The sequence below is a fragment of the Pogona vitticeps genome, chromosome 3, assembly GCF_051106095.1.
Source record: "Pogona vitticeps strain Pit_001003342236 chromosome 3, PviZW2.1, whole genome shotgun sequence".
Classification (NCBI taxonomy): domain Eukaryota; kingdom Metazoa; phylum Chordata; class Lepidosauria; order Squamata; family Agamidae; genus Pogona; species Pogona vitticeps.
This window is the reverse complement of record NC_135785.1, coordinates 224432648-224451034: the sequence shown is the minus strand read 5'-3', so window position 1 is coordinate 224451034 and position 18387 is coordinate 224432648. Positions and strand designations below refer to the sequence as shown.

General features: G+C 38.1%; 1 protein-coding gene across 1 annotated transcript; it reads left to right on the top strand.

Annotated features, from left to right (window-relative positions):
- The first annotated feature begins 96 nt into the window (after nt 1–96).
- ABHD10 (abhydrolase domain containing 10, depalmitoylase) lies at nt 97–5615 on the top strand. Its single transcript, XM_020810037.3, has 5 exons — nt 97–265; nt 2248–2431; nt 2646–2757; nt 3240–3377; nt 4930–5615. The coding sequence occupies exons 1-5, from the start codon at nt 166–168 to the stop codon at nt 5260–5262; spliced, it is 867 nt and encodes a 288-aa protein (XP_020665696.2). The 5' UTR covers nt 97–165; the 3' UTR covers nt 5263–5615.
- The last annotated feature ends 12772 nt before the right edge of the window (nt 5616–18387 follow it).

Genomic DNA, 18387 nt, shown 5'->3' with positions numbered 1-18387 from the left:
CTTTCCCGGGGAGAGAGAGAGAGAGAGAGAGAGAGAGCCGCTTTGAGCGCATGCGTGGAAAGCCGTTTCCTCTTCCTTCCCCTGCGACAGCCAATCGCACGCAGGCTGGCCTGGGCTGCGGAAGGGGGTGTGCGCGGTTGTCGCCTCTCTAGGTGCGCCGGAGGCATGGCGGTGGCGGGCGCTGTGAGGCTGCTGTGGCGGGAGAGGCTGAGCTACGGTCCGGCCGTCGCCCGGAGAACGGGACTGGGGCTCCCTCAGTTGTTGGGTAAGGGGCTCAGAATCCACTTCTTCAGACACAGGAGTACAAAGGCATGCCCCCCTCTCTTTATTCCGTGTTGGTGAAATTCCTGTCTAGAGGAGGATACACGTTATAAGCATACAGTAGTGGCAATTGCTCGTTAACACAGGAATGGGGCTTTCAAGCTGTTAATTAGCAGATCCTAGCTGGGGTGATGAGCTAGATAGACTGGACGGTCACACTGGACTGCTAAGATTTATTGCTGAAGCAGATGTCAGAGTCGGTTAAGGAAGACTTTTATGCCCGTAAAATATTACAGAAGACTGAGTTATTAATATATCTAGTATATTAAGAAGGATTGATCTCTATTGAAGCCCTTAGAGATGCACTTTTCCTTATCATCCTCATCATTTTAGGACTGCAAAGCTGGAAGGTACGCTGTGGATCATGAAGTCCAGCCCCGTCAAGGAGGCACTGTGGGGAATCGAACTTCCAACCTCTGAAAGCCAGAGGCATGATCAACAGATCTGTACATCTTGAAAGCATTGGCATATGCTTGTGCTGTGTGGAAATATAGTTCAGGGCCAATCGTGGGGCTTTTGTAAACTGCTTTTTCCCAGCTACAATAATAACTCCAGAAATGTGGGGACTGTAGATATGTGTTGTATTCTTATGTAATCACCATTTAAATACTTAAATAAAAGTAATGCAATCTACAAAATAATATTTGTCTAGAATAGATGTCACCTTAATTTCTGTCTTTGTTGCAGCTGTTGAAATCAGTGCAGTGTACCAGTACTGACTGGCGCCACTTTCTTTGTTGACTGCAAGCCTCACACTTATTTTGAGATGTCTTTTATTGCAGCTTAGTTATGGCTAATAAACACACCAATCTTGTTTGTAAGCCCCTGCACCATTTACTAGCCTGTAAAATATTTTTATTTAACTTTTTTACACATGAAAAGGATTTCAGAATACAGAGGCCATGTTCCTCCTTTGCTAGCCTCTATTATCAGGAAAAATGGGCTGACTAGAAATACAACACTGTTCCCTACAACAGAGGAGTGGAACAATTCCTGGTTGTATCCCACTTCATTCTTTTGTTGGGGATATAGGGAGGATGTCAGCCTCTGTGTCTCCAGTTTGCTCACTGCTATACTGATTCATGAGGAAAGAATTTCAGTTGCCTTACGGGAAACACAGAAATTGAACAGCATACATGAGAAATGAACAGTAAAACATTCTGTTGTTCCTGTGCCAGACAGCTCATTTCTTGGATGACATTCCATGCACTCACCTGTGTAGGATTCCTTGTTGCTTTTGGGTACCAGGCAAATGGCTAAATATGTTCTGGAATACATCCTCTGTCATAACAGCTTTGCATAGTCACAAGCTACTGTTACAGGGAAAACAAGCAGATTGGTGATCAAGATGGTAGTACAGTTAAGCCATGTACTGTTATAGAACAAATGTGTGTAACAGGCAAGCAAAATAATACTTATTTAGTCCAGTGTTTCTCAAATAAATATTTTAACAAGATGTAGTTCCTGCATTATTTTGTATGATTTATATTTCTCTTTTAACTAATAGGACTAATCAGCTTGGGCTATGCACCACCATAGCACCCTGAATATATCTGTGTTGTCATATTTCAGAAGTTACGCAAGGCTGGCTTTGATTAGTACTTGGATAGGAGTCCATCAGGTAATACCAGGTTTCTCAAACAACCCTGAAGCTCCTGAAAACCACTGCCAATCCAAATTGACAATACTGGGCTAAACAGTCCAGTGATCTGTCGAAGTCTAAGTTGTGTCATGACATGTATACTGTGCCTTTTGGTATTGGTTTGGAGATTTTTATGAACAGCAATTTAAAATAAATAAATAAATGTAGCTAGAATAGGCAAATAAGTCAAGATTTTAACCAGATGTCAAGTCCCTGCTAACTCTCACAAAGAGCATGCATCAAACAGGCAAAGTATAAATGGCTCCAAAACATTTTCTGTTTAGGTTGCAGACAGAAATCATCGCCCAGTTTTCTCAACCGTTCTGATCTTCCAAAACTGGCTTATCATAAGCTGAAAGGCAAGAATCCTGGAGTTGTCTTCCTCCCAGGTCTTTTTTCAAACATGAATGGTGACAAGGCACTTGCCCTAGAAGAGTACTGCAGATCAGTTGGTCATGCTTTTGTAAGGTATGTTTTAAGACAGCCTGCTAGTGCTGAGTGAGTGAGATGTGTTCTTTTTATTGAGTCTTCAAAATTATGTTAACACTGTTCCTGTTATTTCGGATAGTAAATTACATTCCAGCTGTCTTGCTGGACAGTATTTTCATCTAGTGGCCTTGTTGAGTGTGATTTGTACAAAGAGAGTAATATTTGCATTGTCATTCCTTTTTTTTAAATGCAGGTTTGATTACCGAGGCTGTGGAAGTTCAGAAGGCGATTTTAAAGAAGTTACGTTGGGAAAGTGGCGGAAGGATGTCCTTTCAATATTGGATGAACTTACACAAGGACCACAGGTTGATTGTCTTTAGTTTATAGCCTAGCATAAAATACTCTTTCAGTCTCTCAGTTTATTCAGCTAAAGTATTTTTGAAGAGTTTATTTCTTTATAATAAAAAAATGGGAAAATGTTTAATACAATCAGATTTCTTTTAGCTTGAGCTTTTATGGATTGCAGTCTGCTCAAATATACCAGAGGAAGCAGATTGTAATCCACAGACATGCCAATTAAAAAAAATCTATTAATCCTAAACACACCCTGAATTTTTTTCTTTTTTATTAAGCTTTTGCATTATCTTCTAAAAGCAGCAGCTATAATTGTTGATATGCTTGTACAGTCACCTGATATGTATGCTCTAATAAGTCATTTTTATATCACTTAATCTTAATTATTATATGGTAATACAGTTCTTCAATAAATACACAACAGACATTTATAGTTGCTGTTTTTTTCTTTTTTAAAAAACAACATTAATACTAATACTCTTCTTCTATTAAGATTTTAGTTGGTTCCAGTTTGGGTGGGTGGCTGATGCTTCATGCTGCTATTGCCCGTCCAGAAAAGGTGGCTGCACTGGTTGGAATAGCAGTAGCGGCAGACCACTTTGTATCAACCTTTCAACAACTTCCTGTAGAGGTAAGGAGAGATGTTGGCTTTCCTGACCAAAAGCACATGTTCTGGTGTGTTTTTTAATGTAGAACTCAGTGTTGTGGAGAAGCATTGCAAAGGACATTATTTGCTCTTGACATTCCTCAAGATTCTTGCAAAAAGCCAAAACCTTTCCCATTATTAAGATATGTTCTGTAAAACATTTTACAATACCATGCAAATTATTTTACTTAAAAACTAGCTAAAATCTATAATTGGAACAACTGAAGTGTGGTGAAGAATGGCCTTTACATGGGTAAGGGACTGTTGTTTGGCGTGGTGGCATTGATATCATGGGGTTGTTGCACAGTCCCATTGTGTTCTTTGTGCTATTCAGTATCTTCAGGAAGCTGCAGAGTAAGGTCTTTGGAGACCTTGATGCTTGGTGTCATCAGTGTGTGGATGACACAGGGGAGTACATGTACACCCATGCAGGTACATGTTTGGATGAGACACTGGAAGTATTGAATTGATAGAGTTAGCAAAAGAGAAATTAAGAACCAGTGCACTGAAGCTAAATCCCAAAGATAAGCATTTGACTGTTAGAAGTTGATGGTCATCCTATTCTAGATAAAATTGTGATTTCCCTAAATCATAAGGATTTTTTTATGGTTGAGTTAATTTTTGTGTTTAATTTGTTTTGTTTCATTATTCTGTTGCTGTTTGCTTGTAGTTTATTTCATTTTACTATGCTGTGAACTTCCCAGAATAGTGCCTTGCTCTAATGGAATGGCATATGAATTTAATAAATAAATAAATTTAAATTTTGGAAGGGTGGTAGATCGATTGAACTTCACCAGCTGAAAAAAGCTGTAGCTTTCCAGGGTAGAGAGAGCCTGGTTACCATTATCAGTGCCTGGGTAAAGACAGGATCACTGCCATGTATTGGATATGGGCCTCCTTTCAAATAATGTTTTTTAAAAAGCAAAATGTTCAGTTAATCTAAAGTGTAAACATCAGGTTTCTAATCAGAACTAAACAAAGGGAAAGTTTTATGCCACTTCTTGCAGAACTTGCTACATTTCTATACACAACTCAAAATGCTGGCACTTTTTTAAAAAGCTATACAATGCTTGGAACTAGATAGATGGATAACTTTTCCTCCAGCCATGGATGGTGAGCGTGAGAGAGATCCTTTTTGAATTGGTGTCCCAGGGTATCTAATGAATTCATAGCAAAAGCAAAGCTTCTTATCCTGTAGCTCAGTTTCATAGTTGCTACCCTAACTCAAGCTCACAAGTGTTTCTTAAGGTATTGTAACATGTGCTGTCTCAGGTGTGAGAAGGGTGTATAGTCCAGTTATAGATAATGCTGTTTGAACTTTCTCTACTGATCTCAGTGTTCATTTGATGTAAATCCATGACTTAAATCCTGTTGTTTAGTGTAGTAAGCGGCACTGGAATAGGCCCATTGAATCAGTGTGGATTTGTTGAGTTTACTCCTCCGTAAGTCCCATTTATTCAAATGTGCAGGTGAACACTTCAGTGTTATCCCTTCTGCTAATTAAGTCTTACAATCTACGATATGTTCAACTTTTTAGGTTAAGAAGGAAATAGAAGAAAAAGGTGAATGGAAACTGCCAACCAAATACAATGAAGAAGGGTTTTACACTGTGCCCTATCAACTAATCCAGGAAGCAGAAAATCACTGTGTATTGAGTAGTCCTCTCCCCATAAAGTGTCCTGTGAGACTTATCCATGGCATAAAGGATGAAGATGTCCCATGGCAGATTTCCATGAAGGTTGCTGAGAATGTTGTCAGCACAGATGTGGATGTTATTCTCCGCAAAGGTGGTTTTCATCGAATGAAAGAGAAGGATGATATCAGACTTATCATATACACTGTGGAAGACTTGATTGAGCACCTAGCATGAATTGTGCAGCAATAGCAACAGAAGTTTACACTTGGCCTGGTTAGGAAAACGTTATTTCAAAAATAGACTCAACTAGAAACAGCTGGAGATTTACAGTTATTTTCTTACCCCTTTTTTGTAAATACAATTATCTTCTTAATGCTGCCTTTGCACAGAGGATAAAATGTGAAGAAAATGCTGCTGTTTCAACACCTTTTGCCCTATACAAATCACCACTGACCTTTATGCAATATGTGTTTCTTGTATTTTCATACCCAGGTATATTTGTGCCAATAATTGCTGCCTTTTATCTTGTACAGTATGACTTTTTGCCCTTTTTTACATCTTAAATAAATATGCATTATAATATTCCACCACTTGAGTTGTGAAATGTAACGAAGCAATCCAGATCCAATAGAAGTACACCTGAAATACTGATTCCTTAACTCTGGTGTGAATGTGTATAGTTGATTTATCTTAGTGTTGCATATTGAAAGTTAAAGGCAAATGTGTTTCATTATTTACCTAAACTGCCTGAATTATGTATGTACTTTCAGAATGACATTTGGAACTCTTTCTTATTTTAGACCCAGGCTGTTACCAAAGGTCCTCACATCTGTGCACCAGAGAAGGAGTGTGTGTTCATTATAGTTCACTTATCAGAAGCCTAGATGCAAGGGAAGCTGACCTTTATTAAATGGAATTGGGTTCTTTATTCCAAATGTGTTTTTAAGTGATCGTGTAGGTGGTCTTACGTTGTACATTGTTCAAATATATTACAGTTGTGTTAGGGTTTGGTCATTCCGTTGAAATCAAGTGATAAGTACAAATTAGAGCTCCCTCTTCCCCCAGGTTTCTCTTTTCTGGGAAGAGCATAATCATTTTTGTAAGAATGATGTAATCAACTTCTGGCCTACTTGGTTTTAAGGAAATGGGAACTGATGTCAATACATGAAATATATTTAATGTCACATATAGCTTGGCTTGACAATTAAGTTACATGATGTATTAAATATGTTTTTCAGCCTATAACTCTTCCCCCCCCCCATAGTAATGGGTAGATATGGGGATATCCGTATACAAATATCCACGCACAGGTGGAAATAACGAGGGTCCGGCCCCATGGGACTGGACTGTCCACTCATGATTTCGCCACTGGCTCCGCAGAGACTTTCTATCGTGCTGTTGTCAGCAATTGATACCCAGTCCTGGCAGGAAGCAGGATGACAAGCCTCTGTGCTAGGTCAGGAATGGCTAATCCATTGTAGAGAACAATGCGATAGGAAGCCTCCGCAGAGCCGGTGGCAGCAGCGAAATCGTGAGTGGACTGTCCAGCTCCATGCGGCCAGACTGTCGTTATTTCCACCTGTGCAGGGATATTCATATACAAATACCCCCATCTCTATGGGGCATAATCCTTATCCAGATGGGAGATGTTTAAAGCTTTCTCCTTATCTGTTTTTTATCTAAAGATCTAAGCCTGTGGTGCAGAGGTAAAATAGTAACTCTACACTCTGTAGTTGCCATGTGTATGTGAATTTTTATATACAAAATATTTGAGATTTAAATCTCCCAGACCTATGTATACTTTGGATCCAGACTGGATCAAAGTAAACCAAGGGTGCTGAGTTATAGAGAGTAGACAAAGTCACTTAATGTTTGGCATGCAGAAAAATTAGATATTTCTATTCTAGTCTGTTCTTTTTTCATCAGCTTCTGCTGGTGGTTTCACAAATAAGATTATATTTGTAAAATGGATTTCTCTGTACACCATAAGCTTCATAAATTCAGCCACCTTGTTGTTGTAAGAACTGGTCCTCAGACTTTCTAGTAATTGGTTGGGTTTGGGAGATAAGTGTCTTACAGAAATGTGTGTGTTCTAAATAGAGCTAAACTTACTGTATTAACATAAAACTGTGTTCTGTTAATGTCTTGAAGACATGCTATTCTGGGGAAAGTATTCTTTGCAGTTTTAATGAAATTTTTCTCTATAACATGTATCCTTCCATAAAGAGGAAGTGGGTCCTATGCCATTGTAACTGAGTCCTTAAAATAGCAAAATACCATCTCAGCATAGGACATACAATTTTAAATTGCAATTATTCATACCAAACCAAGTATGGGTTATGTTTCTGCTGTAAAACTAATGGTTCACTTTTTTTGCAATCCATGGAAGCAACCTGAAGTTTTTCATTTACACGCTGTACCTGTTAATAACCATTTCACAAAGAAATTTCCCAAAGACTGGACACTTCTTTAAAGAACAAGATTGCTCTATACGTGGTGTGTTGCCTGTCTGGAGCCTGGCCAGTGTGTGAAGACCAGTGCTAACTTTTTTATCTGAATAATTCACTGTACAAAGGTCTAAATTATCTACCATGATTTTGAGACTGATGGCTGACAATAGTTGCTGACTATCAAATTCTTGACTTCTGAAAAATCTCGCTGTAGGTGCTCTATGCATTAAGGCTTCTGAGCAACTAGAATCTGATGAAGTGCCTTAGGGACTCTCAGCACTCCATATTTTACATTTTTAATGAAACCACTGCCTTACATTGTTAGGGTAGCATATATGGTGTAACAGTTTTATGAATTATAATGCTGCATGTCTACACAAGCATGGATGACCTGATTATACTTGGGCAAAGGTAAGCACAAGTTTATGTTTCACTTGCAATATTTTGGATCACAATATGACTTGAGGATACTGTTTTAAAAGCACTGGAGCTGAGTTCAGTGATGGTGAATTTTGTGTTAACAAAAACCTGCTACCAGATTCTGTCTTCGTGGTATTTCTGAATATGAGTTGAGAATGTTGTGTTAATGTCAATGTAGTATCCTCTACGTCTCTTCCAGTATTTGACTGCAGACTGCCCCCCACATGCTGTTCTGTGTTGAAAGAAATAGAAGAAGTCTATCTGTCATAGTGAATTTTCCACATTCCACTTTTGTAAAGGAGAGCTGGATAGCTAGAGTATCTTTTACATGCTGATATTAAATGGTTATAATTCAGCTATATTTCAGAGTGAATATTCTCTCTCAGTTGTATGCATCCATATCTCTTTGTGTTGTTTGCCAGCGACAGAAATGTACAGAACAGCCATACATAGAAAGTGAGACACTCTCTATGATTTACAAGTTATTGTACCAAAAGGATTATTTAAAACTTTGAAACTGATCTGCTGCATGTCTTTTCAAAAGAATAAAATGACTGTGCAAGTGATGACCTGACAATGAACTATAATGATGCATTTTTCCTAAACTGAAATATTCTTATGCAGTTCCTTAGCATCTTTAATAATAAATGCCTCCTTTAAATGTCGCTTTTTTTTGCTAATTTTGTTGCAGTCTTATCTAACAGAAGCCATTGCAGAATGTCTCAAGAGTGAACTCTCCTTAAGGTGGTGACAATAGCTGCAGTATATAATTCACTGCCCTGCATTAAAGCAAGGATGTTTTTCTTGTGTGGCCAAAAGCAAGGTCGATTTGATTTAAATCAAACCGATTTTAAAATATCATTGGTTTTTATCCACTGGTCAAAAAAACATTCAGATTTACATGGGTACAGACCTAGAAGAGTGAACAACACAGACTACATAGAATGCTGTTTACTGACCATCACGACTCATTGTATAAAGATCATCTTAATGCTAATAGCACACATAGATTGTGCATTAAACTGGATAACTGTGATGTCGGAAGTGTTTTTTTTAAAGAGAAGCAGAGTTTAGTACCTATGTCCCATCATTTTCCAGTTAGTACTAAGTATAAGCGGCTAAATTTTTCTCAGTACTATCTGCCAAACACAGTTTCTGGTTTCTGGTTTGTGATATAAAGACATGGTACAAGAAGGGATGGGGGAGGAAATCGAAGAACAGTCTGGCACTGAATCTTCAGCTAGTGACATCAGTGCTTAATGATCGGGTGGAATGGCCACCGAGGGAGTCACTTGAAGAAGGGCCAGATGGCACTTTGTCCCAGCCAAGCTCATGGGAATAAGCCACTGCTGTCCTTCCTTTTCCTCATCTATAGCAAGGTAGAATAACTGCTAATGAAGAGCCTAGATTACTCCTCAATTTAAAACTCATACAAATTGTAGATGATATTTTAAGTAGCTTTAGGCAATATGTTGTAATTAGAAGAATGTGATCGCCTGTGAACAAATATTGAGTACACTCTTCGACTGAGCAGGTAAGTGACAAAGGTGGGGACTTAATGTCTTAGTGGTGAGTCTTAAGGGTCTGCTATCCCGTATCTGTACTGCTCCCGCTCCTCATCTATATTGCGTGCATAAGAATACAAGCCTTTGATCTATATTTATATTTGTATGCATCACTCAGGTAAGAATGAGAGACTGGGACATACCAGAGGCCTGGCTACTCTGACATTATAATGCACAAAGGCAGGACATGGAGTTACATATGCACAGTGTTATAGATGTGCAAAGTGTTACAGAAGCTTAATTATTACAGACTTAACCCAGGACCAAATGTGCTGTGTACCACTGCAGCAGGATTGAGGGGGACAAATCTTTTGCTTCCTTTGTTCCGTAGAAAATAATATGAAAAAAATCTAGAAGCTGGTGTTTTGACATCACTTCAAATATGAAAATGCAGAAAGCCAACCATAGTTTCTTTTACTGTCCAATCTGAGGAGTATACCATCGTAATATTGTTTTATGAATGTAAAACTAATTTACATTTTGAATAATCTGAGCACTGAGGAAGATTACCATGGGCAAACATTTCCCTGACATAATAGCAACTTTAAATAAAGATGACTGCTTATTCAAATCTCTAGGTCCCAATTAATTTATCTCAGTGCGGGACATGGTGGCGCTGCAGGTTAAACCACAGAAGCCTCTGTGCTGCAAGGTTGGAACACCAGCAGTCATAAGATCAAATCCACACGTCTGAGTGAGCTCTCATCGCTTGTCCCAGCTCCTGCCAACCTAGCAGTTCGAAAGCATGTAAAATGCAAGTAGATAAATAGGTACCATCATGGGAAGGTAACGGCGTTCCGTGCCTAGTCACGCTGGCCACGTGACCACGGAAACTCTACGGCTTGGAGACGGGGATAAGCACCGCGCCCTAGAGTTGGACGTGACTGGACTAAATGTCAAGGGAAACCTTTACATTTACAATGCTACTATTCATGACAGGTTTGGTTAGGCTTTCAACGCTCAATTCTTTCATTACTGTCTCCATGGGACATAAATTTTGTCACAGCTGTGAAGACTGAAATAAGCTGTAAAGTTAAAAATGAAGCAACTATATTTTGATTTAAACTGTTAGATCACTGATTCAGTTGCAATAGATATAGATAGTGTGATGAGATGGGTTTTTGAGTTAAAATCTTTTAAAGGCATATGGGTTTTGTAATTAAGAAATAAGCCAGAGAGGTTCCATCTTGGTTCTTTGTATAAAGTATCTTTGCTATGCTGACAAGTGTTTTCCAGACGAGCCGACAGAATGTTATTCTGAAAGCCTGAGAAAGGACTCTGTGTGATTAGATAGATGGGAATTGTTGTGACTCTTTGAGAAACCACAGTTAACCCAAATAACATCTGCTGTGTATGGGAAGGAAGTCATGTGGTGCAACAGGACTGTTTGCCTAGTAACGAACTCTGATTGGATGACATCGTGGGAAGGTGCATTAAGCCTTGCCAGTTACTCTTGAAAAAGGAACTTTTTGCCTATAGAAGGGAACTTGAGGAAATCAGCATCGAACGACGCAAGGGAAAACTGCAGTGCTCCAGAGAATTGCAGTGCATTGGAAGTCAACTCAGAACCAACCTCAGCTCCTTTTCAGAGCACAGGACAGGTGAGAAGTTCTGAAATAATTCGGGATGAGACTATGGGTTTGCCAGGACTTGTGTCAGCAGATCTTGATGCATGTCAGATCTCAAACAACCCCCCTTCTCTTAGCCCAGAGGGAACAGCGAAATCAGACACTGTTAGGTTGACAGGGACCTCGTGTACTTCATGGCAGTTCGGAAGTAAAGAAATATACCAAGGGGGTGGCCTACTCAAGGTACCGGAAAAGTCAGCTGTGGAAACTGGAGGAGTGAAGGTTTTCTCAGAGTCTTTGCCAAGGGCCAGAGGAGGTGATAGTGGAGCAGTTTTGCAGCATGGACTTTCACATTGTTGCAATAGTACAAATGACTCTGTAAACTTGATTAAAGATAGAAAGCTGCATTTGAACCTGTCAGATTGTGAGACTGTTCCTAACACAACCAATGTAGGGGGAAGCGCTAACTTTTTGGGATTACAAAGTACTGATGTTTCTCCAGAGACTGAAATCATATCTGAAAACTTTGGCCCAGTACCACAGTTAATCTTCTCAGGAAGATCTTTAGAAAGAGAAGCAGAGGTTTGGGACCATTCTTATTTTCAACAGCCTATTTTCCAAGGAAGTGGTGAGAATGCTGATACTGTTTCTGAGGCTATGCAGAGTACTCCCGAGGGAACTTTGTTGCAACAGCGGCCTCTTGTGACCAAACCTGATAGCACAGCTAATTCAGTGATACATGTGTCCAGGGGTGTGGCATTTCTGGACCAAGGCGTGGAAGGCATTGATCAATTCAACCCAGGACAGATATTGGAGCCTGTGTTAGCTAATCCTAAAGTGGAATTGGATTTTAGCCAGTTAAATAAGTTCCCGGAGAGTGAAACACTCCTTACAATCAATGTTGAGACGTTGGTAGAAATTGTTACAAACGCTGAATACATTTCTGTGATTAGAATAAAAGGAGGGCTTTATCAGATTTTAATTAAAGAGGAACATCGCCCTTATACATCATTTACTTGCCCTCAGGGAATTTACCAACTCAGAAAACTAGCACCTGGAATGGAAAATACCTATGTTACTTTTCAGGAATTGGTTGATGAATTGTTTGGTGATTTATATTATGCGATTGGCTATGTAGGCACCTTTGTAATTTACAGCCCTGGTCCAATTCAAGCAGACCAAAATGCTTTGTCATTCTTAGAGAAGCAGAGACATCGAAGCCCAAGATTAATGCAGTGGTATTTCAGATTGCAAAAATATGATTTTGATGTTAAACATCTACTTGGAAATGGGGCTTTAATTCCCCACTGTTTATCTCGAATGTTCAGTGCAGATGCAAGGGGAGAAAATGGCTAGAATTAATGAAGCTCTGATGTTTAATTTTCTTGGTATTCTGTATGACTATGTTCCTGAGCATACATAGAGTGTTTTCACTATTATTACTTCATATCAGTATATTGGTTTAACAAGTTATTATGATGTTAACCCTGGTTTCATTATTTTACTGTTTGATGACTAGAGTATTATCTGAGCATATGCAGAGTGATATATTTGATTAATTATACTAACTTGTTTATTCTTCTGTTTTTCAGACTAGTAGAAGTGTCTAACACAAATTTCTCTCATGTATGGTAAATACTGTAATTATAATAGTTCTCATGTATCAATTGTTTTGCTATTTTAGAATCATATTTGAAATGTATTACTTTATGCTCATGTTAATATCTTTCTCTATTTTGTTACTGCTTAATTATGACATCTCATCTTATTCAGTTATCAAAATTAAAACTTAGATTGTTTAGGAATTTTGTTAATCTTCAGGGGGCTTGTGATGAGATGGGTTTTTGAGTTAAAATCTTTTAAAGGCATATGGGTTTTGTAATTAAGAAATAAGCCAGAGAGGTTCCATCTTGGTTCTTTGTATAAAGTATCTTTGCTATGCTGACAAGTGTTTTCCAGACGAGCCGACAGAATGTTATTCTGAAAGCCTGAGAAAGGACTCTGTGTGATTAGATAGATGGGAATTGTTGTGACTCTTTGAGAAACCACAGTTAACCCAAATAACATCTGCTGTGTATGGGAAGGAAGTCATGTGGTGCAACAGGACTGTTTGCCTAGTAACGAACTCTGATTGGATGACATCATGGGAAGGTGCATTAAGCCTTGCCAGTTACTCTTGAAAAAGGAACTTTTTGCCTATAGACATTGTCTTTCCAAGACCGACCTTTCAGTCTGGTGACCTACCTACATGGACTGGTTTCTATGCTTTGCTGGATTGCTTTTGGACTTATGGGATTTTTCCTAAGGACTGTGCAAGGACTATTTTCTATGGACTGTTACCTATGGAATATTCTTTATGGACTCCTTTTCTTGGAATACTCCATATGGACTATGCTCTTGTAATTTTATAAGGACTATGGTATATTTACTGGATTTTACTTTTCTAAGGACTATGGGACATATAATGGATTTTTACTTTTGTTAAGGGATTTTTATTCTATAGTATCACTGAGGACTATAGCCTTTTCATAACCTACTTGGATTATTTTATTTTACTAATGATTTCCTGGACTGGAACTGTTTTTATTCTTTTTAATGGCTTTTTGGGTTTTTGAATACTTTTATATTTTTCATGTTTTCTTTGCCTCACTACATCTTTGTAACTAAACAGCACAATGCTAGTTTATTTGTTTTGGTTTAATTTGGCTTAGTAACATGCTTTTTCTTTAATAAAATAAAGATTATAAAACTCATTTGGTTTCCTGAACAGTACACTTGCCATAGGGTCATCTGAGAGTGCTGCCTCGGCCTAGCTTACTTAGAGTCCTGTCAGTGGTGCAAGTTAAGTCTAAGGACTACAAAGCCCACTTGACCTTTTCACAATAATATCTGAGAGTACCAGGGTGTTCTTATGTGGGCAGACCTGCGAGAAGGAATGTTGTATCATGGCTGGCTGAATTGGACTCTTTCAGCCCATTTTAGCATGTGCAAACTCCTGATTGCTCTCTGTCCAAGCTTACACGTGCGTTTTCGAACCCGTGTTCGCGACAGATAGCTGCTACTCTCACCTCATTTTTTATATTACGAAATCTTGCAGTATATTGCATTTGTAGTTTTATTTTAGAATAACTTGTTCTGAAAATGACATAATTTATTTCCTTACGAAAACATGCCCATTTTCAGTTTTGGTTTTTACCTTGCATTATTCTTGTTATGGATTTGTAGCAAGAGTTTGGAAAGTTAGTGGAAAAGTTATTTGTAAATAAATTTTAAAAATCTAATCAGATTACTTTTACATTGCAAAACATTGTAAAATTTTAAATTGTGTTTAACATGGCATTTAAATTTATGTTATATTACTATGCTAAAAACCTTATCAGAATGAAAATGAAAAATTAGTTTTAGTCCTTACTCCCCTTCATATCTCTTCTGAACTTTGGAGAGAAGAAATTTTGCAAGAAAATACAATATCTTACCCAACAGAAATCCTTTCTCTGGCTTCTTCTTCCTTCCTTCTGTATCATCTCATCTTTTTAACCTTTCTTTACTGAAATACTTCATCACATTTGACAATGCAGATACTGAATGGGAGGCTAAACTTTTTTAATGTCATCCATTGATTATTCTGTCACCTGGCAACAGCTTTACAGTATTTAGAAGCAAAAGTAATGTGCATTGTGCATCCATGAGAATAGTCTTAAATTGACTGTACATTAGGAAAAGAAAAATAGTTATGGAATAATAAGCACATAATAATTATTTCTAGTAAAACTATTGCTTGTGTGCTTAGAATAGCAGCTTTGCACTGAATAAGAAAGCATGTGCTTCTTCCACCTCTTCATTGAAAAAAATATCTTGTATTTTCTCCTACTATAAATTACTTTGACACTCTTTAAGCTAATAGCAGCTAACAACTTCCTTGAAAACAATAAAAATTATATATTGTAGAATCATAGTGACCGACATTTGATTCTTAAATCTAGCCTTTGTTTTAAAAGGGATGATTTGCACCCATTTTCTTGAACGTTTTAATGTAAGACCTCTGATCGTCAAATAAAGACGCGTACTTCAAACTCCATTGAAGTTACCACTTTTTTTATAAGCAGGGGGCAATAGAGCCAGGGAAGTATATGGATTGATACAATTATGCATAGTAGAACTAAATAGATACTAGAACTATAGAATTAAAGTGCATCACTATTAAATGTCCTAATGTAAAATAATTATTTAGAAGAAAGTACCATGGACTTTCATGAATGTATCAGGATGCGAAATGATGAACTGATTTATTTATTGTCTATTTATGTCCATAGAAGGATTGACTGCAGTTGCTGAAACAGCAGCTGGGCTGCATATGCCTGCTGATGTCTGAAAATCAGGAATTGTAATGATCAGCTGTTGTGGAGGGAGCAGATGGAACTACATTCAGAATCCAGTGCCCCTTCTCCTCTTAAGTTCTCCTAACATTGATTGGTTGGTCTGGTCATGACTGTGTGATCTTATTATACACCTTATTTAAAAGAATCAGCTGTTTGAAAGTTTAGGCAGAATACCAGGTGGTCAGTTTGCATGTCCAGATCTAATCTCTCTGTTTCTTGGCAGATGGATTCTTGCGCACATAGGACCTCCTGTGCTCTGGGATATCAGTAGCTGGAGAGATTCTTCTTCCACAGTCGGCTATTCCAAGCTATAAGCAATCTCTGACACAAAATTTCCTAAAGAACACAAATTAAGTTGATACTGATCAAATTATAATTCAATTGTAAACTGTAATTCCTACAGTAAGAATAAGGAATATTGTTCTTACAACTTTCATCATCCCTCACCACAAGCTGTAGAGCTAATAGGATTTGTAGTTGTCTGTGTGACTCATTCCACTGAAAGTAGATGCTAAAGTTAATGATGGAGACTTGAGGTGCTTCCACATATGTTTTGTATTGTTTTGTCTGAATCCAGCACCTCATCAATTAGTGCAGTTAGCTACAGCAAGTTAGGCAAACATTACCAATAGGTATTTTTAATTTTTGTTGGCAGAGTGTTTCAGACAACGTGTTCCATTTGTTACAGCCCCATGTTTCCTCACCATTATTTCTATTGCCTTTCTTATCTCAGAAAATCTGTCAAGAAGGGAAAGACAACAGAGCCACAATCACTTTTGATTCATAGTTGAACTATTTTTTCCACAGCTACAAAAGGTACACTAATAAATGAATTCGAAGTGAAAGTTGTGGATTAATATCTATTTGTTCTGGAGAAACAGTATTTATGGACAGCAGGATTTCTGCTCATTATTTTCTGTTTCAGAGTAATTTCATCTCTTGCTGTTCGTATATATTCAAGACAGGTTTTGAAGGGAAAAATAATTTACCTCAGATGCTTCCTGTTACTTCTGAAGCATGGTGTATGAACTGAGGTAAAGGTAAAGGTAAAGGTTCCTCTTGCCCATTTTTGTCCAGTCGTGTTCAACTCTAGGGGGCGGTGCTCGTCCCCATTTCCAAGCCATAGAGCCAGCGTTTTGTCCGAAGACAATCTTCCATGGTCACATGGCCAGTGCGACTTAGACGCGGAATGCTGTTACCTTCCCACCGAAGTGGTTCCTATTTATCTACTTGCATTTGCATGCTTTCGAACCGCTAGGTTGGCGGGAGCTGGGACAAGTGACGGGTGCTCACTCCGTCGTGTGGATTCAATCTTACGACTGCTTGGGCTTCTGACCCTGCAGCACAGGCTTCTGTGGTTTAGCCCGCAGCGCCACCACGTCCCTTATGAACTGAAATGAGCTTTAAAAGAACTGGATTATGGAAAATAAAGTATTTGCGCCTTTTAAAAAATGTATCAGTACGTAATGCAGAAAGCTTGCAGGCAAATGAGGTCACCCACTGAATTTTTGATATGTTCAAGCCCAGGAGAGACTGATAATTATATAATAACCAGGAGAGCTCATAGTGTAGCATCAGATTTCCGGGGTAGGGGAAGAACCATGTGGAGGAGGTTTGACTGTGCAAATCTGAAAATGGAATGAGAAAATAATTTTTTTTTTGCTGTTGTTTTCTTAGGCAGTGTCACAGATTTGAACAAGGGAACTTTTTAATTAAAAGGCTCTGTGCAGCAAAATGCTAGGTATGTATTGAGGTCAATGAACCGAACAATAAGTGTGCTTAAGTCTCAGCCTTACGAGTTAATGTGTTATTTTCTTTCTATCTCAGAGAGCTTTTGATGAGCAAGATGGCAAAACAAGTAGCTTTTCTTATGTACCGTCAAGTCGCCTTCAACTTATGGTGACCTTATAAATGAGAGATTTATGACATTTATCCAAAATGTGCTGTCCTCACCAGTCCTGCTCAGCTCTTGCAAACTCAAGCCTATGGCTTCCTTTAGGGAGCTAATCCATCTCGTATTTAGTACAGTATTCTTCTTTTCCTCCTTCCTCCAACCTTTTCCAGCATTATTGTCTTTTACAGAAAATCCTCTCTTCTCATTATGTGCTCAAATAGGACAGCATCATTTCAACATTTTTGCCTCCAGAGATAGTTGAGGATTGATTTGATCTAGGACCCACTTGTTCATCTTTCTGGAAGTCTAGGGTATCTTCAAAGCTCTCCTCCATCAGTATATTTCAAACAAATCATTTCTTTCCTATCAGTTTTGTTTACTGTCCAGCTTTCCACCCATATGTATCCAGCTTTCACACCCATACAAAAATGCAAGTGTGTGGATGACCTTGGAGATTATCTCCAGTGACACATCTTTATACTTTGAAAGTCTTTTCTAATTCCTTTATTCCTGCCCTTGCCATTCTTAGTCTTCTGATATCTTGGCTGCAGCTTCCATTTTAATTTATGGTGAAACCAAAGTACTGTATACAAAATCTCTATTTCAGTTTCTTCATTGTCAGCGTTAAAGTTGTGTATTTCTTCTGTAGTCATGATTTTTTTCTTAATGTTCAACTACAGGGCTGCTTTGCCACTTTCTTCTTTAACTTTAACTAAAAGTAGTTTCAAGTCATTGTTGCTTTCTACCAGTAACATGGTGTCATCTGCATATCTTAAATTATTAATGTTGCTTCTGCCAATTTTCATTCATCCTGCATCTAAATCTGGTCTGACTTTCTGTATGATATATTCTGCATACAGACTGAACAGATAAATTGGACCCCTGTCTGATACCTCTGCCTACTTGAAACTATTCTGTCACTTCATATACCTGTTCACATTTATTTATTTATTTATTTATTTATTTATTTATTTATTTATTTATTTATTTATTTATTTATTTATTTATTTATTTATTTATTTATTTATATGCCACCCATCCAGACATAGTCTACTCTGGGCAGCTAATGGTACAAACAGCTTA

Excerpts from the sequence above, each read along its gene's own strand:
- ABHD10 (XM_020810037.3), top strand. The coding sequence starts at position 166 with ATGGCGGTGGCGGGCGCTGTGAGGCTGCTGTGGCGGGAGAGGCTGAGC. Across the intron at positions 266-2,247 it reads GGGGCTCCCTCAGTTGTTGG|GTTGCAGACAGAAATCATCG; the intron begins GTAAGGGGCTCA and ends TTTTCTGTTTAG. Across the intron at positions 2,432-2,645 it reads GTTGGTCATGCTTTTGTAAG|GTTTGATTACCGAGGCTGTG; the intron begins GTATGTTTTAAG and ends TTTTAAATGCAG.